Source organism: Osmerus mordax, chromosome 1 (assembly GCF_038355195.1).
Source record: "Osmerus mordax isolate fOsmMor3 chromosome 1, fOsmMor3.pri, whole genome shotgun sequence".
NCBI classification, from domain to species: domain Eukaryota; kingdom Metazoa; phylum Chordata; class Actinopteri; order Osmeriformes; family Osmeridae; genus Osmerus; species Osmerus mordax.
This window is the reverse complement of record NC_090050.1, coordinates 12,775,852-12,798,544: the sequence shown is the minus strand read 5'-3', so window position 1 is coordinate 12,798,544 and position 22,693 is coordinate 12,775,852. Positions and strand designations below refer to the sequence as shown.

The window sequence follows — 22,693 nt, the reverse complement described above, 5'->3', positions numbered from 1 at the left end:
GTATGTGCATATGTGAGACTGTGTGCATGGATGTAGGTGCATGCTTGTGTGTGTGTGTGCACATGTGCACGTATATTTATGTGTGTGTGTGTGTGTGTGTATGCGTGTGTGTGTGTATGTACCCCCAGATCCTTCAGGCAGACATCCAGAGGCTGAAGGACCAGGTGCAGCAGCAGCACAGAGACCTGACCAGGCACCACTCAGTCATAAGCACAGACACCATGGGGGCCATCCTGGAGCGCTCGCTAGACATCGACAGCATCATCTCCTCCCAGGTCTCCACCGTGGAGAACACCAGGAACACGTTCCTGCAGGCAAGTCCACAGGCCATCAGCAGGTCTACAGGCCATCAGCAGGTCTACAGGCCATCAGCAGGTCTACAGGCCATCAGCAGGTCTACAGGCCATCAGCAGGTCTACAGGCCATCAGCAGGTCCACAGGCCATCAGCAGGTCCACAGGCCATCAGCAGGTCCACAGGCCATCAGCAGGTCCACAGGCCATCAGCAGGTCCACAGGCCATCAGCAGGTCCACAGGCCATCAGCAGGTCCACAGGCCATCAGCACAGCCCGGGACCTGGATCATAGACTGGTCCCACATAGCTTCTTCCACATGGGGCAAGGTTGCCACACCAGTAGTGATATGTCCTAGATATCACTGTACTGTGCAAAAGTTACAGATGATAATAATAAAAGAAACTGTAAAGCAAAAATGCTTTGAGAGATAATGAAATGAATACCAAAACTTTTTCTCAAGGTTGCAAAAATTCAGAAGACAAAACAATAAATGTTTTACACAATATTCACGTAGAAAAAAACTTTTGCACAGTGCTGTATGTCCCAGATACACCCCAGATTACAATTTATAGATCTAGTTGTCTTCACTCTTAGGTGTGGGGCGAGACAGTGCTGGAGTCAATCAATGAGCAGGAGATCTATGAAGGTAACATAAGCCCTAAACAATGTTTTTTTAAGAACAGGGATATTCATTCTCAACCTAGTGTCTTGAAACTAACAAAAACTCATGTTTAAGTGTGAGTACTTCCAACTGTATGGTTTTGAGGTCTCTTCAGGTTCATGTTCGTGTTTGTTTTGAAACCTTCCAGCTCAGCTCGACGCCCTGCAGCAGCTGAAGCAGGAGAACACCTACCTGACCACCATCGCTCGCCAAATCCTTCCTTACATCCTCTCCATCGCCAAAGTCCGAGAGCGTCTGGAACCCAGGTCCGTCAACGACACCTTACCGTGTCTTCAAATCCAGCTTCACACAAGCCAAACCTTGAACAAGTCCTATTTTCGAAGCCCGACGGTTTATTGAGTAAAGGAACGTGACGAGTCACAAAGAATCTATGAGTACCAACATCTATGGATCGAATGGATCTGGTAATCTATGTCTTTGTCCAGGTTTCAGGAGACTGCAGAGAGTGATGGTGACCAATCAGAAACCACACTGAAGGTCTATGAGGACAGCGGCACGGCCACAGACAAACAGGACAGGTAGCCTTTCCATCTCTCTGACACACAGAAAACATTGTTGCATCTGTAAAGGCAGTGTGCTCTTGTTGACCCAACTGGTGTTGTTGCACAGTGAACACCACAGCCCTCACACTGGCAACCACTCCCTCTTCATCCAATCAGAGGAGGACTCTCCAAAGACCAACAACTGCCATTGGCCCAGAAGGCGGTGGGACAGCCTAGAATCAACCAACCACAGCGAGATGCCTTTATAAACCCTCCTCCCTCCCAGCTGTTTAATTTAACCCCCACCCCCTGTGCCAGCTGGTTATTGTTGGGTGGGGGGGGGCAGTGGATGTGACACTCTCCCTCTCTGGTACTGGAACTAGGAATGGCCATTTCTGTCAAACAGAATAGCCAGAAATTAAAACATTCACAGGACAAAAAAAACACACATCTTACTTTCCGGTCCAGCTCTCAGACATGGACTCATCTAAAGACGGAACTGGATTAAAGATTAACGCTTAGAAAAAAGTGTTGTTAAGTGTCATCAACCACTAGTTTCAGGAACTATTTATAATAAGTGGAATACCTTCCGGTGGCAAGAAGTGGCAATCTTCCTCCCCTACCTTACAATAGCTACTCATCCATCCCCACCCCTCCTCCCCCCCACCCCACCCCTCAAGCCTCAGGAAATACACCCCCTCCTCCTCTCCCCCACCCCCCTCTCTCTCCACCTCTAGAACATTAGTGAAGTGTCAGCAGTGCGCTCTTAAGTATTCTGCCATGCAGGAAATCAGCAGGACCTACCTGTCTTCCCTCTCCTCCTCCAACCCCCCCTCTTTCCCACCCTCACCCCCTTATTTCATGCTCAGCCTCTGCATATTAAGCATTTCAGCACCCGTGAGAATTTTATTTTCAATAAACTGAATCGCTATAGCGTGGGTTTTCATTTTGCTGTATGTGCCAGCACACCCTCTAATAATGCTGGTAATCTACAGCCTGCAGACTTGAACTATTGATTTCTACAGTAGCTAGTGGAAGGTTCTTACTCAGCTCATCATGGCTTCTCTGTTTGGCTAGCTCTGTTTCTCTCTCTCCTCTGTAAACCAGTTTAGTAAAGACCTGTGAATCCCATCCGGGAATGTATAACCATTTATAATAATAAGTCTAAATAAAAAGTCCAATCAAATCAAATGGCTGAAACAAATGAGAGATCAGGAGGTGAAGGTTACCTCAGTATCAGATGAGCAGAAGTGAGACTGTTTAACTCTGTTTCCCAGAACATATTGGGGTCATGGAGCCTTCTAGAACAGGTCCTTCACTGCTGAGGAGTGAGGTTAGGTGCCTCATTAAAAATACATTTATGACAGCAGGTAACGAATGACTGTGCTGCAGCAGAGGTTCTCTAGACACACACACACACACACACATGGAATGAGCACACATTTAAATATATCAACCTTTTCACAGACTCAACATGCATGCACACACATATGCAAACACACACACACACACTTATCCCTATGGTCATATATCATCTCCCCTCACTGCACCACCTCGCTGCACAGCCTCTCCCTCTGTGCTCTCTCACGGACGAGTCAGTCTTGGCTCTAAATAACTTTACATGCGGAACGACAAGTGCTGGGGCAAAGTTATGTGTGCAGCCTTTACCAATGACAAAGCAGCAAGAGATTTAACAGCAAACCTATGGCATGATCTCCACAGGGGAGAGAACTAGGGCAGGTTTCATTTGGAGATAGCTTTGGGGTGGATGTGGATGGAGAACTGGGACACAGGCTTTTTCAGGATGCAGGATACATTAGTAGTCAGGTCACAACCGGGGCGATGGAATACAGTATATTCAAAACGGACTATGCACCATGATGGTATGTGGAACAAGGTAAATAGAACGTAGAACATGGTATCTGGAACGTGGTATGAAGGACATACTACATGGAACATGGTATTAGGAAGATGGACTATGGTGTGTGGAATGTGCCCTTCCTGCTCCTGAGGGATCCCAGCTTCTTTTCACGTATTCAGCCATTGGTGAACAGAATACATTTCTTTGCCCTTATCACCACAGTGACAGGTGGACCAGCCTCAAGGTAAAAAAGGTCAAAAGGCGAAGCAGTCCTCCCAAGGGATTCTGGATCTTGAAGGAAAAGCCATCTCTCATCTTTGTCACACTTATGCCCAGTGTCATGGCCATACAATCAATACATGTCACACAACCTTCATTGAGTGGTGGGCGTAATAAAAATCATAAAAAAAACATTCAAGGAATTCATGTAACAAAGGTGGAATCCTCTCACAATATTAATCTTCCCCTGTTCCATGTGATGTACAGTCATATTGACACCAAATCCTGATAGAAGCCACTCTATCTTCCAGCGCAAAGGGTATTTTGTGGCATGTGGTGCGTGTCATACTGATGAGGTTTCTCAGCGAGCAGAACATCCACCGTCTTACGGACAGGGACGTCCCTCCAAACAAACACTGCCCCCAGGATCTCTGCCAACGCCCTGAGGGATCGGACAAATTGAACTCTGTTTATTGCACAAAATAACAAAGGCAGCGAGTCTGTCCTTGACTCTGAGGTACCAGATATGTGTGTGCATGTTTGTGTGTGTGTCTGTACATGCAGGGACTCCAGAGATGCAGCCCAGCACCCCCCTTATTAATCAACAGCTCGTTGGGCTGCCAACCCCCTCCTCTCCTCCTTCTCCTCTCCTCCTCTTCCTTTCCCCCTCTCCATCTCCTCCTCCTCCAGGACGTTGGCCTCCCTCGCTCTGTTGGAGCTCAGCAGGAATGAATCATTAACAGACCGGTTACTCCTTAATTAAGACCTCACCCAGATGCTCTCACAAGAGGAAGAGGGAAAGAAATATGGAAAGCAATTGTGTGAGAAAAATAGATAGACTGAGATAGAGAAAGAAAGAGGAAGAGGAAGGAGGTAAGAAAGAAGAAAAAAGAGCAAGAAGATGTTTGTGATTCATGTGGGTCAAAGAGATAACAAAGCACTTCCATGCATGAATAGAATAAATCAAAACAAAGGTTTTTATCGCTGGTCTTCTCGCCACCAGAACCTGTCTCCACTGCAGAGCCCACCTGAGGAGATAAAAGCAGTTTAAGTAGAACTAACACAGTGGTGTATCTCACTCTCATCATAGAAGCACCCAGCCCTGAGGTTTAGGGTTTCCTGAGTTTGCTAAAGCGATTTTGCCTCGGCATGGTGGATTGAGACGCTGTTTTTACTGTGAAACTGGGTGGGGAAAGTCCATGAATTATAATTTGCCTCATTAGGTTTTCAGTGTGAAACAAGGCCGTTCAAACTTTCCAACATTCATATTGACAGCATTACTGATTCAAGCATTATAGGTCCACTTACAGTCGCAAACCTTCTTTTTTTGTACCAACCTTTCATCCAATGTACTAGATGTAAGGTTCCTTTTCAGGATTAAGTGTACTTAAGTGACCTACCCCAGAGCTAACACACGCTGGATAGCAAGCTAGGAAAAACGACGTTCCGGCAATGTTTAGAGAAGTGCTTGAAGGGAGGATGTCAGGGAGGACAGGATGAGTGGCTTGTCTGCTTTGAACTGATAAACGAGACGAGAAAGAGAGCGAGGGAGAGAGAGAGCGAGGGAGAGAGAGGGAAAGAGAGAGCGGGAGAGAGAGTGAGAAAGAGGGATAGCAAGACTGAGATTGAGGCAAGACTGGTTCAAGGTTAATAGAAATATCGAGAAGACAGGTATGTAGAGAAGAGTAAGGCAGGATACAAACTAAGTAACATACATAATGATACAGTGAACTGGTTGTGAAAGTGTAGCTCTAGATTAAAACCCTTTATCATGAAATCAACTGTCCTTCTCTAGGGTAAAATCCACTTTATACATTCCAATCTGGGGACACAGACAGGAGACAACATTGTTGGTGATTTTTTAATCATAACCTTATTGTGCTTTTTTAAATACCTCACAGTCCAAATGTAGAACCTGGAAATGGAAGTGTGTTTACATCCGGGGGCACGGTACCATCTGGTAACACTAGGTACTGACACTACTGACACAGAGACAGAGAGTTCCGATGGAATCAGTGAGACAAAAATCCCAAATCCAAATAAAAAAGCATTGGAGACACAAATCAAAAATCGACACATCACCACAGACAAAAAAGGAGAACGACATGTACAACATCTCCTATAGGAAGACTCTGTCATGTCTGGAAGCACTCACAATTCAGTCAAAAGATTCTCCAAACACAGAAACTGTTAATGGCAGGTGTATGAAAGGTTTGTAACAGACACAGTAACATCCAGGGTTGCAGTCGATAGTAAAATGAGGCACAAAGGAAATATCCACACCTTCATTCATGGACACACACCTTCTGAACCACCGCTATATAATTTAACATGATTTACTATTTGATTGTGTACATATTTCAACAGACACCACTACACTACTTGTACCATCTAAAGATACCAGATAAACTTTAGAGCATTAACAAAAAACGGTGTGAATTAAAAATGATTTCATATTTAGTCAACAAGATGAATAAGTTGTGTTGTTTCATTAAGATGACCACAACAGTTGGTGCAGAGGTATGTTGAGGTTTAGTGTTGTTGGAAAGACGTAAAGAAGGAGAAAGCCAATATTTGAAACATCACATGAAACAGGCAGTAGACTCAAGGGTTAATCATTTGTTTAGCAAGAACTGGACAAGAGACACCATCGACCGTAAGGCTGCAATAACGGAGTCATCAGCTGTGTGAAAAACGAGAACTTAGGAGAACTTGGACAAACACAAGGCCATCCACTGTCAGATGGCCTCATTACACAACAATGTCACAAGCAACTGATTACTCACTACCTAAAACCCACTGATGACTACAAATCACTGTTCCTGACACTGACGATAGGCCTGTTGTATACATTCACATTCACTATCCCTCAATAGTACCTAAAAGCCTTTTAGCAGTGCAATTCAAAAACCAACTTAAAGTACTTCAAAATGATTTTTTCATATAATGTATATTTTCTACCAGATTTGATACCGTAGTTGATGGGAACAGCAGTTCCTCAAGTTTTGGAATCAGACTGGACTGATGAAGTGGGTTCAATATGTGGGTAAAAAGACAATTTTGAGGTTAGACACAGATGAAAAAGCAAAAATAAGTTCACTTGTTAAATGTGTTCAATCAAATTCAATAAATAATGTTGCCTAGGACATTCAAACAAGTCAATTTGAGGCAGAAGTTGTCAGGACATTCTTACAGTACGCAACAAATGTTTCCTAGTGTGACTTCCACCAGACCATCAAGTAATGTTAAGCTTGGAAGGTGTTTGAGGACGTGCTGTAGGTGATGTAGCACCCTACGAGCTGGCCCTTTCTACATCACTTGGTTGGTTTAGGTGCAGGTCTATGGGCATATGTGAAGTCCTCTGAGACATTGCTTGTAACAAGGGCAATATAAATACAATTATACTTGATGTAGATATAGCGTCTATGTAGCAACTCATAGAACACACACAGGGACAATAATAAAAGATGGTTCATGAAATCCCACCAAAATGACATAGATATAATAAAAAATAAAAAACATGGTCATTCTTATCAAAGATTCTGCTCATATCAGGACAATAAAACTCATACAGCTCAACAAATCAAAACATTGTTGACAAACAAGGACAACAATAACGACACCAAGCATGCAATGGACAGGAGGGCCAGGGTGGCTCCTCCAGCAGGCCTCAGTAGGAGCGGACCGCGCTTGGTTTGCTGTCCTGGGCCTGGTTGAAGGGGTTAGCGGGGCTGGAGGACTGGTCCTGCTGGTCGATGGACTGGTAGGCCTCTCTGTTCCGGGACATAATGGGGAAGCCTGGACACAAACACACCACAGTAGTCTCAATGCTGAGCAAAAGACTGACAGATGCTACAGAAGAAGAACAGCACTCATGGGCTCAGCAGCCTTGGACAAGCACGAAAGGCAAGCTGACATTGTCAACAAGAGTTACAGAATTTTCAAAGTTAACTCAAACACTGTTTTGTAGAGAACAAACTACTTCAGGCTAGCCTCATCAAAACAACAATCTGTGCCTTCAAATTGCTCTCACTGTGGTGGTTTTGTATCAACCAAAACGTTTCTTTTTAATCAGTTTTTTGAATGAATGAACTGAGTAAAAAATAGATAATGAATAGTGTTTACCACCATGTAGCATAAATACATCTTCTATGGATTTGCCTCAAAATCTGCCTTGTGTTTCTTCACAAAGCAAATATCAGTATTCATCCTACATTACCAGGAACAGATGAGCCAGTGATCAGTGTTTGTGTAGACTGAGCAGCAATACACAGACCACTTCACATTTATTGATTTAGCAGACGCTTTTATCCAAAGCGAAGTACAGAAGTGCAAATGCTGTAGTAAGTGCAGCAGATAATCATGCACCAGAAACCTGCTGTAAAAGAACAGATCTGTGTGTGTCTTTTCTGCCCTTGCATCTACTCAATGGAGACAGGACCTGTTAAGACTCATTCTGTCTGTCTGTGGAAAGGAGAAGGAGTCTGTCTGTGGAGGAGAGTCTGTGTATCTCTCTGTCTGCAGAGGACAGTCTGTGTGTCTGTCTGTCTGTCTGCCTGTGGAGGAGAGTCTGTGTATCTGTCTGTCTGCAGAGGACAGTCTGTGTCTGTCTGTCTCTCTGTCTGTCTGTGGAGGAGTGTCTGTCTGCTGTGGAGGAGTCTGTCTGTCTGTCTGCCTGTGGGGGAGTGTCTGTGTCTGTCTGTGGAGGAGTGTCTGTCTGCCTGTGGAGGAGTGTCTGTCTGCCTGTGGAGGAGTCTGTCTGTCTGTCTGTCTGTCTGTCTGTCTGTCTGTCTGTCTGTCTGTCTGTCTGTCTGTCTGTCTGTCTGTCTGTCTGTCTGTCTGTCTGTCTGTCTGTCTGTCTGTCTGTCTGTGGAGGAGACTCCTAGGCTGTCTATGAAAAAGCGTGTCTTTGTGTGGAGTCTGTCAAAGCCTGTTTGAGCTTGGGCTGGAAGCTCATGGATAAATCACCTCATTCAACAACTCACACAAACGTTATTAGTATAGAAAACAATTTTATGGAAGCCATATTTCGCTGGCATTCTGTAAGCCCATTGGGCAGGCTATAGAGGACCTTGGGACAGTGCTAGAGAATACCAAGCAGCTTCTCCCCATCCCAGTCCTGTGCATGGCCAGAATACTGAGGATCTTGCTCCGGTATGCATGTGCTCACCCTGTCTTACCCTGCTTACCCTGTCTATGCTACCGACTGGTTTCACATTCCCATAACGAGGACAGTAGTAAACTCAGGTGATGTATAACACAACACATTATGGTGGTTGATGTTAATAAAACACATAACATTACAGTAGTTAATGTTAGTACAACACAACACATGACAGTGGTTGATGTTAGTAAAAAAACATAACATTACTGTTGTAAACAGTGAACACAGACTGTGAGCACACACCAGACTGAGATCTTTAGGGTTCCTCCTCGGACTAACAGAAAACCCTCTTGGTCATAATGTATTTTCATCACAAGCAAGTCGAACACAAACACTGCATTTCAAGCCCTTTGAATGATGTTTATTAAAAATATAACTTACAAAAAATGCTCTATATAAATTATTCTTAAACACGTCTACTGTATATTAGAGTACACAGTTAAGTCATCATACTGTACAGTTGTAACTTAGGGCATAACCTTTGTGATCCTATGCAGTCAATATGCACAACAGGATTGGCTACAGTATGTGTCCAACAACATGATTTACCAGAGAAGCAGTCCACCTATGGTTTAGAAAAGTGGACGAGAAAAAACAACTTGAGACTAAGACACACTAATGAGGTGTCTGGAGAGGAGTCGAGCAGGCAACACACACACAAACACACACAAACACACACATAAACACACTCACGGATAATCATAAACGATCGTCACAAACACGGTGACAGTGGCGCTCAAACACTTTTTGCGTGGTGTACTTGGCAGCAGGAGGATGAGAGTGTGGAGGAGCAGATGAGGGATGACAAACATCAACAGGGGAAGAAGAAGAGAGGAGATGAGGACCTGAAAACGGGACTGGAAACACACACTTGAGTCCAATGAAGATTGGTGAAAGAAGCAGACACAACAAGACACAACAGACATGAATACAGAACGGCGACTTGATTGCGAGGTATATTTCGGTTCCCTTTAACATCCTGCGTGTTGGGGGGGGGGGGGGGGGGGTTGGGGAAAGGGGGTGACAGGAGGAGGGGATGAGAGGGTGATCGGAGGAGGGAAAGATGAAGAGCTGTGGATTGCTCAGTAACGCCGGCCGATACAAGCACTGTCAGTACTGTCTGAGGTGCACCGACTATCCACGGAGGTCTCTAGATCTGGGAGGAGAGGAGAGGGAAGGAGAGGAGGGGAGGGCAGAAAGGAAGAGTGGGCAGGGGAGGAGAGGAGGGGAGATGACAAGAGAGGACAGGACAGGACAGACAAATAAGGTCAAACTCCATAATAGACAACACAGAACGGAGATGACTATGCACATACACAAAAAAGGGTTTAGACAGTAATCACAGGTCAGGGACTTCACAATCACAGTTTGGAAGACAGGAAAGGCTGGTGAAAAGGTGAGAATAGTGACATTTTGAAATTGCAGTACACACAAAATCAAATTATTCTAATAATGATGTTCGAGCCAATTGAATGTTTAGTGACGATGCAATGTAGTTTAAAATGAACTCTGATCATGTAGCATGTGCACTAAAGCAAACTGGCAGGAGATGCATGGCATGGTTATAATTCTTCCCACTTCATTTACTGCATGTCAGACTTGAACACTCAAGTTCATGAACCACCAAACAAAACAAAAACACATTTGACGCCTGTTAATTCTGCACCAACAGTGTGTGCGTGTTTTGTACATCGTGTGTGTGTTTGTTTGTGTGCATGTACAACAGCGCCATGCCGACTTCAAAGGACCTCCCAGTGGCTTGCAATCAGACAGCCATCACAAAACCAAGCCTCAAACACAAAACCCTCATCAACAACTTTGCCTCCTGTGGCATACCTACGGGAGCCCTGCTCTCTATCACTCACATCATCTCAAACATTAGGAATGAGCCACATAGGGTTCCTATATTTCTTGTTCCAACTTAACAAACAACTTTACCAAACACGTGCATGTGCCAAGACATCCCTTTGTGGCTCTGATGACTTGATACATTGGCTCAAGTGGATGAAGGTTTATATAAATAAATGCACAGGTTATGAAAGAATTTGGTAATGTGGTATCCTTGTGTCTTGTACCACAGGATGGTGTCAAGACAGTAAGCCTCGTTCTACAACCAAAATGGAGTTTAGAGATATACCTCAGGTCTGAATCAGGCCACACCGTAGTGCTAATCTCAGTATCACACACTTGATTCCCATCTGCCAATTAAAGAATACACTGAGTCTCTACAGAGCTACAGGAAGTACCTGAGTCTCTACAGGGATAGACAGCTTCCCACATGTTCTAAACTAAATATCCCCGTCCAAGTTGATTGATAAGCAGAATATGAAGTTTTGCCTGGTTAACTAGACTGTATCAGGCGCATTGGTCTTGTGACTCACTGTAACTCTATTAGCTTGTGTGGTTTGATCTGATCATGGTTTTACACACACACACACACACACACACACCCACACACACACACACAGACACACACAGAGCCAGGCGTCCTGCCAGCATTCCACAGTCACATCATCAGGTACAGACTGCATAAACCAACATTCTGGATCACAGAGAGAACAATCTCTCCCTGGAGAGTCACCACAGTGGCATGTTTCAATAGCTCATGCATCTCATAGTGACACCATGTAGTCAGCTTTAGTCATGGTAGATTAGGGATGGACCCTACTAGAGAACATCTTTCCCCACTACCCGGTAAACTACATGTGTTTAGTACAGGTACGTGCATAGTGGTCGAGCATTTGACTGCAGTTTAAGAGGTCGCAGGTTCGGTATGTATGCAACTTTGGATCAAAACCCCTGCTAAATAAACACATGAACCGTGTGTTTCTATGAATGATAATATAAATAGTCCTTAAAAAACGCCCCCTTACAAAGTGCCTTGTATTGGCAGAGTCAGACAGTGTGATTCTCTTGCCACCTCCTCCCTCCTGGCTCCCGGCCTGCACTACTCACCGAAGTTGACGTTGTAGTCTCCGCCGCGCTCCCGGTACATCTGGTAGACGAAGAAGCAGGAGATGGGCTTCAGCAGCAGGCTGAGGATGGCCATGCCGGCACTGAAGCGGAACGTGTCCCGGTTCCTGTCCGACAGCCCCTCGGTCAGCTGGTAGTAGATCCCGAAGTGGACGATGTCCGTCAGTAACGTCGCCGTCATCCCGATGAGGAACTGGAGGACGACAGGCCCAGAGGGGGATGACAGATACTACACAGCCCTGCTACTGGTTCTAAACATCCTGTCTCTTGAGGCTATGCATGAAGCCATATTTCCTCAAAGGGTTAAGCTGATGTGGAATGAAGAAATGGTGAAGTTCAGGAATCATGGTTCCTATTTGTAATCAAAATGCTAGGCTAGTACATCAGTGGATGTAGAGCTGGTATTGAGGAGAGAATTGAGGAGAGAACTCACCATGAGCACAGCATCGATGGAGTCCCGCTGGGCTATGGCCCACACCCCAACAGCCAGAACACTGAAGTTACCCCAAGCATAAGAGGGGGGCAGCCACGCCATACAGCCCCTGAAGAACACACACACACGTATCCATCGACACACACACATATCCATCAACACACACACACACGTACACACACAGTTACACGTACAGACACAGACACACACACATTTCCATCAACACAAACACACACGCATACACACAGTGACACATACAGACACAGACGCACAAAGTGTTTATTTTAACAAAGTATTCAACCATGGTTCCAGTTCATCTTCACTGAGTTTTTTTGTTCTTCACTGAGTTTTCCAAGTGGTTGTAGCCTATAGGTGTTTCTTTTTCTTTCTTTCTTTTTTACGTCTCAACTTCAAATGAAACAGACTCCTGCTCTGCTGACAACTCTTCACAACTGGAGAGGGCAATAAGAGAAATTCCTCAGGTGTGTGAAAAGCCCTGGGTGGAGTCACCCCTTCTTTACTTACCAGATTGTCAGGATCCAATGCACCAGTACTATGGCCTGAGAAGAGAGAGACAGGAACGTCACCCAACGTCTTCACCCGCTCCATACTTTACATGCTCAATGAGATAGAATGTGCGGCACCCCCCTAGCGGAGTCACAGTGACCTAAATATCCGAAAATATTTTGAATACCATCTATTGATGATTAGTATTTGATTATGAAGGTTCAGTGTGTGTCATGTGTATTAGGTTTGCAAGTCATCGGATATAAATAGAATATGACACTTGTTACTTAACATCTTTGTAGTATGACAAAGCGTTTTTGTCCATACAGTAGCTATACTGTACCGTTACAATTTAACTACTGTCAACGCGTCAGTTACAGTAACAATAAAAGCATCGTTAATTAATCAGCCTAAACTTAAGCAACTGATCCTCTGTTACTTTACTGTGATGTCAAATAAGAAAAGTTTACCTTAAGATTTATGGCAGGAATCTCCATGGTTTCAGACCAACGAAGATCAATTTCAGTCCTCTTCAGTTATCCAAGTTACGGAAGACAACACATAACTTTCAAACTTCTCTTTAACTAAAGTCTCAACCCCTCCCTCTAATCGGACAGAAAACACAACCCATGTGACAACAGCCTGACTGCCTCCACGTGATGATGCCCACCACCCCCCTCTCTCATTTTATGTTTCAGGAAACCACATGAAAGCATGACATGGAGCATGAGCATCCCTAACTCGAGTCCCAGTCGTCCTTTTCACTGTTTCAATTTCCATAGTCGCTTCACCGTGGACGATTTGGAATGTTAGGTTTCTTCAACATGATGCGAGCCAAGGAAGGTATACACAATCCGATGCGCTTTAAATCCCCAATCAATATTACTTCTGTTAAAAAGAGGATGTATTTAAACTTGATAAAATACATTATGAAATATCTTTGTTCTATTCGAGGTTTATGAAGTCTGTGTGTTTCCCTTGAAAAAAAGAAAATATTGTATTCTGTTAAGCTATACTCGGCCTATGTGATTTAAGAAAAAAGGACAGTTGATGGACCACATAAAAAAAAAGCGGCAAATGTTGCGAAATAACTGAGAAAGGATAATTATCATGAAACACTTAAGTGGGGTGTCGACAAATACATCCTAGATGTTTATTGTGAAAGCCAGAAAGACATCCTATTACAATCAGGTGTCTGCGGTATGGCTGTGGTGGGATTTACTCTAGAATCCTCACTTTACAAGCTGACGTATTCCCGTTACATATTGTATAATTTCGTACAAAGGCGGCCATAATAAAACAGACCTCGTAGGCCTAGTTAATATCTTGGACGGATCGGCTACATGCGTGAGCGGTATGTATACTTCCACTTTAGACAACCGCAAATGAAGCTCGCTGGAATTTTCATTAGCCGTTTTCATTCTGGGCTATTTGTCATGTTCCTCATGAGACTGAAACCGTGAAGCAGACATGAAACCAGTCTTTGTTAGGTTTGTACCACCTTGCACACTCACAGTATTTGTTTGTGTGTGTGTGCGTGCGTGTGCGTACGGTACGGGTGTATACGTGCGTCCTTATATGCGTTTGTTCAGTTGGTTTGTCACCGTCACGGCTGTTTGAAATCTCAATTTCAAACGCAACAATACTCCTAACCTATCATGATGTAGAGGCAGCTAACTGCTGGTGATGTAGACACCGAGCCCCCACCGACTCTTTTGTTTCTGTGGTCTGTCTTCCCCAGCTGTGTACAAACCGTCTGACAAGGGCAGATGGCCCCCTGGCTCACACAGCAGGTGGTAGCGTTGACCTCACAGTGAACTTTGACCTCTGTGACAGGAGCTGCCTCGGACATCACACCTCGCAGTGTGATGTCCGAGTGGGTATGGAGAGTGGGTATTTTGTCAGTCGCCACTGATATATGGTTAGCATCTTGCAAAGGGTGTTAAGCAAGTATATCTCTAGCTTTGTCAGTCTTTGTTTCTCTCTGTATAATCATCATCCTTGATTGATCAGCGAGTATGGGGAAATAAGAGGGAGGGCAGTACACCACCGATGAAGTAATACGACCATCCGTCATTCCCTCCTCGGGATGGGAGAGGGAGGGACTGATGGATGCATTACGTCATTCAGTGGTGTACTTTTCTGGTCACATGGGAGGGAAATCCATCACAGGGGAAGCTAATGTAGTTGTAAAGACCAATGAATTGGTCTAATAACCAATGTTGACCCCATGAGTGATTGACAGATCACACACACACACTGCTTTGCTGTAGCCCACCTGCAACCACACACATGAACACCAAAACATACAGGTACAATGCACAAACACACAGACACACACCTGCAACCACACACACACATACATACATGTACAAACACACATGCACACACATAGACAGTGACATACAAGCACACGCACAGAGTACATGCACACACACCCAGACACACTTCCTGTACATTACACAAATGACAAAATACTCTGCATGGTGCACTGCTGTCGAGCGCGCACCCACAGACAAGTATACACAAACACACACCCACACTCATAACTGAACAACAGGGTTCTCGTTCCCTGCTCTACAATGTTGGGGTTCCCGGGCTGTTTGAGAGGCTGGGCAGGTAGTGAAGTGATGTTGCCCTTTTCCTATGTATCCTGCTTTGGACTGGCTTTGTGTGATTCATCATACAGCTGGCTGCTGGCCAAGTTTTCAAAGGATGATCAGCGACACACGCATTATCTATCTTTTTCTTTTTTCTCTCTTTTTCTTTTTTTTCTCTCTCTCTTTCTCTCTCTCACACACACATCTCTATCTCTCCCTCTCTTTTTGTCTTTTTGATATCTAACTCTCACACACACACAAAATCTCTTTATATCTTGCTCTGTCTATCTCTTTCTCTCTCAAACACAAATATATATCTCTCCATGTCTGTCCTTCTGTCTCTAACACACATACTGTACACACATACTCTCTCAATCTCTCTCTCACACGCACACACGCTGTCTCTCACTCTTACTTACAGAGGATATTATTAAAAATACATCACTACTGCATTTAGTCCATGACCAGTGATTCATGATGAAGTGACCTGACTCTAGTGTGCTGATCATTTGCAGGAACAGATAGATTAGAACGGATAGAGCCTATCCGTACTGATAAAATATTGATAGAAATAGGATTGTGGAGGGCATTGAGTTCTCACCCTACATGGAATTCACGGCATTCGCAAGGTTTTTGTAACCATTCCTATTTACTATGTATTTCTGTGACATTGAGTCAGAAAGAGAAATGGAGATGGAGATAAAGAGAGAGAGGGGGGGAGAGAGAGAGAGAGAGGGAGGGAGGGAGGGAGGGAGGGAGGGAGGGAGGGAGGGAGGGAGGGAGGGAGGGAGGGAGGGAGGGAGGGAGGGAGGGAGGGAGGGAGGGAGGGAGGGAGGGAGGGAGGGAGAGAGAGAGAGAGAGAATAATTGAGGAAAGAGACTTACACGCAACTGTCAAGGTCAACTCAGTTGTGGAGGCAGAGACTCTTCTTCAGAAGACCTGGGCGCTGAGGGACCTACTGGGTTTGGAACGTGTCCATGTCTCAGATCTCCTCTGGCCCTGTGGCTGAGTCACAGCAAGGTTCCATTCCAAAAACATGTTCTTTTTCATGCGTCCTCATTCCCTTATATTCACTCATCTGTTCTCAGTCGTCTTTCATTCACGCATGCTCTGTACCTTGTGGATCTAGTATTATGGGATGGTAGGGTCGGCATATATACAACACCTGAACACAGCAACAACATCTGAACACTCAAAAACGACCAAACCATTGGCCATCATTGTACAAGTGTTTAATCACGAAAAAATGAAGTTGAAAAACACAATATACTCATAGACCCAGAATCCTTTTCAGGTATAGTATAAATAAAACATATATTAAGACATATAAAAAGAAAAATGCAAACAAACACCTTGCTTATCTTACTTATGAAGCTACCTCTAATAAGTAGTGGGACACTATTGGTAGAAAAGCCATTGGGAATCGTTTTCAGTTATCAGAACACTGCACAGTTAAGAAGTTGTTTGGGTAGAGTTGGACATGGCTCTATTGGGCTGGGTGGTGTTGGAGACCAGATGTGTTGGTTTTGAAAACCGGCATGGTCTAGCAGTGTCTGACCGTTGGCTCAAAAAGAATTTGAAGTGACCTCCAATACAGTGAGAGGTCACTTGAGTCGAACCTGATGGGGCGGTACATACATTTTGACTCTTGGTTTGGATCCATTGCTCAGTGTAGCCCAGATGAGGGACGGTATTGGAGAGGACTTCAAATGTGTTTTGAGCCAGGTCCGTGATCTGTCTGTTCTGTCGTCGTGTGGTCGCTGCTTCCTCGTCCTCTTCATCTCCTTCCTCCTCCTCATACGCCGCTTTTGTCTCCTCCTCTTCTCCCTCCTAATCCTAGTCTTCCTCCTGTTTCTTCTCCTCTTCCTCCTGCTCCTCCTCCCTCCAATTCCTCCTCCTCTTCCTCCTCCTCACACGGTGATGAAGGCGCCCAGGTCGCTGTTGGCGGACTCTGGCACCACGCAGCGCCCCCTTCTCCGCGTCACGCGGCGCTTGCGATGGAACTTAGCGTAGCAACGGAACCCTGGAACCAGACGGAGAACCGGTAAGCTCCACAGAGGTGATGGGCGGTTCGTCGTGACAACACAACAAGGTGGCTGGAGAACAAAGCCCCCTCTTGCCAGCGGTTAACATGAAAGTTAACATGAAAAAAATGCTCAGGGTGTATGAGATGTACACACTGACCCCGGCCAACTGCCTGATACTCACCCTCCTCACACATGCAGTCGTCGTAACACTTGTTGTTGAGGCCTCGGTTGTGGGGCTTGCACTCGTGCTGTCTGAGGTCACAGCAGGAGCCTGTGGGTCACAGGGAGAGGTCGCCTAGCAACATGACCAGCTTCAAACCGTAACACACACTGACCAGTAGGTCCACAGGGTCATCCTGGAACTCAATGTGCAGGCCAATATCACAACTGTACTGCAATGTTGCTATTGTTGTTATCAGTGCCTTCAGGAAGATGACCAGTATATGATCATGGGTCAGAGGGGAGGTGGTAGGGGAACTGTGGTCATGGGTCAAGGGTAACCAGTAAGGGGTTATGGGTAAAGGGTCAGGGGTCATGGGTAAATGGTCATGGGTAAGGGGTTATGGGTAAAGGAGCCAGCGGTAAGGGGTCATGGGTAACGGGTCAGGGGTCATGGGAACTGCTGACTCACCTGGGAGACAGTCTAGGTGGTGATCACATGGCTCGATGGCGTCGGTGTCCACCGTCATGTTGCCACTGCTCAGGTTCTTACTGCGACGCTTGTCTGTGAAAACAACCAGATGCCAGACTGTCACCTCCCATCACCGCACCACAACACTATCACACAACACAGATGGAGGGTGCAATATGTACACGTTAAATACAGGCAGGTGTGTCTCTCGGTGTAACAACAGCATGTTCAAAGTATTGTAGGGGGAAGATCACACGTTTATGGACGTGTGAAATCAACAAGAATTAATCTGCATCTCCAATGGCCTAGCACCATGGTATGATAAGGCACTGGGAGTGACTGACTGAGTCGTTGGCTGGCTGGCTGGATGGCTAGCTGGCTGACTGACTGACTGGATGGCTAGATAGATAGATAGATAGCTGGCTGACTGGCTGGCTGGGTAGCTGGCTAGATGGCTGGCTGGCTGGCTGGCTGGCTGGCTGGATGGATGGATAGATAGATAGCCGGCTGGCTGGTTGACTGATGAACGGATTGCTGGTTTGATGGCTTTCTGGTCTAACTGTCTGACTGGATGTATGGCTGGTTGGTTGCCTGACCTTTCTTCCTGGAGGCAGGCCAGGCATCCACAGGCTTCATGTCTTCGTAGTCTGTCCAGTCAAACAGTGTCATGTCCAGGGTGGGCATCACCTCTCCCTGGCCTCTCCCCCGACCTGGTCTCTGCAAACCACAAAACAGTAAGTCACCATTTACACCCAGTCACCATCACACACCCCAGACCGGACGAAGACGACGCCTTGGAGTCCGTTACACAGGGTGCCCTGGTGAACCTCGTCACCAAACCACCTCTGTTACCCCGAGAAGAATAGAAATATGTTCAAGTCATTTCTGAACACAGTATGTTCCCCCGAGGTCATGCTAAATGACTTGATTATCCCAGAAACTATCCCTCCCTTTCTTCAAATCCTGACCACGTCCTGCTTACTGACCAATCACAGGCACACCTGGGGTCAGGTGACCCAGTAATGAGCGCCCTCTCGGGCGAACTCAGAGACCAGCGCTGTGATAATCATCCATCACAACAAGGCTCTCCGCCCAGCCTCCTCACACCTAATGATCCCCTCCAGCTTCCTGACCTCCTACGCTAACATGGAGAGACATCAATGAGATTAATTGCACTAGAGCCCGGTGCTTGGCTGGTTATTCAACCATCAGCGCCGATCGAACTTTAATTAAGAACACTCTCAACATCCCTCCTGTGTCATTGAGCCTGTGTCTGTGCCAGCCAGATCCGCCCCACTGCAAGGCCAGTCCACTCTGACAGCTTGTATAAAGACACATTCTGTCTCCAGGGTTCTCTTAGCCATGCTTGTTAACAGCATACCAAGCAGTCGAAATGTGGCGGGTCCACACACATCAAACGGTCGGTCAAGGTTGTAAAGCCAGGCGTACCTTAAGAAGCTCTTATTACACCAAGGGTCTGGTTGAGCACAGACAGAGGCCAGGACCTCCGCAGAACCAGACTTGATCAAGATTTTAACACAGGCGCCGTCCAATTAAAGTGTTGTTTTGTTCTGTCTAGTTTGTGTGTGTGCTTGTGTATTTGTGTCACGGGTGTGTCTTCGGGTGGGTCCCTGTATTTGTGTGTATTTATGTGTGTGTGGAGTGTGTGGAGTGTGACTGTCTGCTGGTGTGTGGTAGGCAGGGAGGGGGATAAAGGAGGGATGTGTGTGAGAGCATTGTGTTGACAGCAGCATGCTGGGAGAACGTGAAGGACAGATGGCTGAGAGGAGGAGGGGTAAGCGACACCTCGCTCCACTCACACACACACATTTACAACTCATAAAGTCCACTGCCTAAAACACAGATGGTACTCTAAGAAATGTATTCTAAACCCAATATATTTCCCAATAAAACCTGATAACAAAGAGAGCAAAAGAGGGTGTTCTTTTCAAAACACAATTAAAATAAACCCTTTGACAAATATGCAATTATTTCATGTGACAACACTGACACATCTATAGTAACATCAAAAAAGCCTGTCAACTACCAGCTAATCACAACCACATTCCCCTCCTCCCCTCAGCAGAAACGCGTGAAATTGGTTCAGCGTTAGTAAGGATGTGAAAGCACCAAGGTGCTTGTGGCCTTGTCTCCCCCCAGCAGGGAGTCTCTCCCTGGCCAGCACCTAGTCTCTCCCTGGCCTGGAAACCCTGAGGCCTACCAGACGCAGTCCCAAACAAGGCCTGCTGTCTGCTGGGGCGCACCTGGGGCTTGGTGGACGCTGGCGGCAGCGTTGGGGGATGCTCGTTCGTCACCGTGGTAACCATGGAGAAGCCCGAGCCGTAGCCGGCGGCAATGGGGGAGGGGGGTTCAGGGGGCGGGGTCAGGCTGTGGGAAAGGGAGGCGATGGAGAGGCCTTCCTTAGACAGATCGCTGGCCCTCAGCTCTGGCTCCGGGAGGAAGCCTGGAGAGGGGGGGAGGTTGGGAAAGGGGGAGATGGGAGGGAATAGTGAGAGGGAGGGTGGAATGGAGTGAGGGAGGGAGGGAGGGAGGGAGGGAGGGAGGGAGGGAGGGAGGGAGGGAGGGAGGAAGGAAGGAAGGAAGGAAGGGGGGAGGAAGAGAGATCGTGGGAGGGAGGAAGGCGAAGGAGGAGAGAGAGAGGGGGGAGGGGGCATGGAGGGAGAATGAAGAGGGAGGGACAAAGACAAGGGTGGGGGAGGAGAATGGAGGAGCAGACGTTATCGTTAGCTGCTCTCTGATGGATCCGAGATAAGGGGATCATTCTGGTATTGATTCAAGGATGACATTATTTAAACTCTCACATACTACAGATACAGCTAAAAGGACAACCAAAGAACCCTCTCATCGATCTTAAAAAAAAGATAAGATAAGATACAGGTCAGATAAATATCCTTTCAGTTATCTTGTATAAAGGAATGAATGAATGTAAAGAAGGACTCCCACAGGGTGGTGGGACTGTGTCTTCTTCCGGAAGCAACTGTGAGAACTCACTTTTACCGTGCCTGCCCTTATCTCTCCGACCCCCATGTCTCCTGGGCTCAAAGTGGTGCCCCTGGCCATGGACGCGGCCCTTGCGTGTCCCCATCCCCCCGAGCGGGTGATTCTCCCGTCCATGCAAGGGGTTCCTGAAGCCTGCGCGACCTCTCTCTCTCTCCCTGCCCGGGCCCATCTCCAGCCTCACTGGGTTCAGCCCCTCCAGGCCTGGCCCATCCTCCTCCGGCCAGCCCAGAGGCTGCAGGGGCCTGCGGGAGAGGTGCCCGCCTGGGGCTCCACGGGCACCCTGGACCCCCTGGCCTCCACGTTCCCGGCCGTAAACCACTGGTGGATCGGGGTACTGCAGGGCGTTCCCGCTGGCTGGTGAGGGCGGGGCGGGCCTCCTCTTGGTGTGTGTGGAGCCGGGCTCGGCGCTGTGTGACACGGCCAGGGTGGCCACCAGGAAGAGAGTCAGACGGAGACACCAGGAGAGAGCCATCGTCTGTTAACACAGCGCCACCTGCTGGACAGAGACATCACATTTCATGTTGGTCTTCATGGTGTTCATTACATGTTCGATACATGAACCGAATGATTCATTCTACGCTATACGTGAACATATGCAAACACACTTTTAAAACCAACACGCCTACAATGGAGCTGAAATGAGAGAAAGTTGGCTTTTTGTCACGCATCTCTGCCCAAGTCTTCTTCTCCACAGAACAGTCCAGAGTCTTCATTCTAAAGAATTATAGTCACGTGGACTGGCATCATGTAACTTCAGCGTGGGGGACAGAGAATGGCTTTGACATTGCCATCGAGTCTACCATTTCAAGCCTCCTCTGCCCATCTATGGAGAGACCAGGAGACCGAAAAAGAGAGAGACTCTAAAGAGACTCTGGGAGCCATGGCAGAGACAGGGAAAGAGACTGGAGTCCTGAGAGAGACAGTGAGAGAGACTGGAGTCCTGAGAGAGACAGGGAGAGAGAGAAACTCTGGAGAACCGTGAGAAGGACAAAGAGACATAGAAAGACTCTAATTGCTGTGGGTTACAGATCCGTGAGTCTAGTCTGAGACGTGAGGCAGTTCATCAGCGATTTCTAACTGGGTCACGTCCTTCCCCCTGCCTCACAAAGTCAGATCTCTGTTGGAGGTTGGTGCTTTTTACGTATATCTTACATCTGTATTACAGGAAAAAAAACGCTTCTGGCATACCCTGCTTGGATGAGGAAATATACTGCCTTATGACCATCTTCATTGAAAGTAGGTTGTTTCTATACCATTGCTATGGTTTGGGTTGTGTCTAATAGAATAAGGTGTGGTCTGTCCTCCACTTGAGTAGACTGCAACAGTCGATTACCGTGGCAACGTAACGCTAATGCTGTTCTCTGGCTAGCGACGGGTGCCTCTTTTGTGTTAAAGACAGCCAGCCAGCGCTGCCTTTACAGAAAATCAATCTAGAAGATGTATTGAGCCGTTGATGCTGGAGTGTGCGCACGCGCGTGTCCGCGCATCTGCAGGAGTGTCGGTCGATAGTCTTGCCTCGTTCATCACTTCGGGGAGACGCACAAACTTTAAGCCGCACACACACACACCCTGGGTGTTTAAGGTGGGTGATTCAGGCCTCTATAAAACAGGCAGCCAGTGGGAGGGGAGGGGGGGGGGGGGGCTGGGGAGGAGGGGAAGCCATCACAACCAGGGCCTGTCAGGGTAAATTTGTAGCACCATAGCAGGTTGGCCTGCTGGGAGATTACTGGCTGGCAGGATGGTTGGGGTTACGTGCCTGTGTGTGTATGTATGTGTGTGAGAGAGAGGCCTGTCTCTG

General features: G+C 46.7%; 2 protein-coding genes across 4 annotated transcripts in view; both read right to left on the bottom strand.

Annotated features, from left to right (window-relative positions):
- Positions 1–6,685: 6,685 nt before the first annotated feature.
- Positions 6,686–13,190, bottom strand: agtrap (angiotensin II receptor-associated protein). Of its 2 annotated transcripts, none has more exons than XM_067240131.1 (5): positions 13,087–13,190; positions 12,635–12,669; positions 12,110–12,218; positions 11,659–11,869; positions 6,686–7,337 (listed from the first exon to the last, which is right to left on the bottom strand). In XM_067240131.1, exons 1-5 carry the CDS (start codon positions 13,111–13,113, stop codon positions 7,210–7,212), a joined length of 510 nt encoding a protein of 169 aa, XP_067096232.1. In that variant the 5' UTR covers positions 13,114–13,190; the 3' UTR covers positions 6,686–7,209. The 2 variants fall into 2 exon arrangements, with proteins under 2 accessions (XP_067096232.1, XP_067096240.1); XM_067240139.1 differs by lacking the exon at positions 6,686–7,337 and adding an exon at positions 9,652–9,859.
- Positions 13,191–16,499: 3,309 nt separating this feature from the next.
- Positions 16,500–22,693, bottom strand: part of draxina (dorsal inhibitory axon guidance protein a) — a 10,086-nt gene continuing 3,892 nt past the window's right edge. Inside the window, exons 2-7 of one of the 2 annotated variants that reach the window (XM_067242512.1) lie at positions 20,887–21,388; positions 20,139–20,338; positions 18,471–18,591; positions 17,875–17,967; positions 17,425–17,514; positions 16,500–17,239 (exon numbers count right to left, since the gene is read on the bottom strand). In XM_067242512.1, coding sequence (XP_067098613.1) covers positions 17,127–17,239; positions 17,425–17,514; positions 17,875–17,967; positions 18,471–18,591; positions 20,139–20,338; positions 20,887–21,367 — 1,098 coding nt within the window. In that variant the 5' untranslated portion in view covers positions 21,368–21,388 and the 3' untranslated portion in view covers positions 16,500–17,126. Of the gene's footprint in view, positions 17,240–17,424; positions 17,515–17,874; positions 17,968–18,470; positions 18,592–20,138; positions 20,339–20,886; positions 21,392–22,693 lie in introns of both variants that reach the window. The other variant, XM_067242513.1, reaches the window with a different exon arrangement.

Bases quoted from the DNA above. Each gene is read 5' to 3' on its own strand.
- agtrap (XM_067240131.1), bottom strand. From the start codon at position 13,113: ATGGAGATTCCTGCCATAAATCTTAAG. The intron at 12,670-13,086 runs GTAAACTTTTCT...CTCTCTTCTCAG, and splicing joins TTCCTGCCATAAATCTTAAG to GCCATAGTACTGGTGCATTG. The intron at 7,338-11,658 runs GTGAGTAGTGCA...GTTTGTGTCCAG, and splicing joins AGACTACAACGTCAACTTCG to GCTTCCCCATTATGTCCCGG.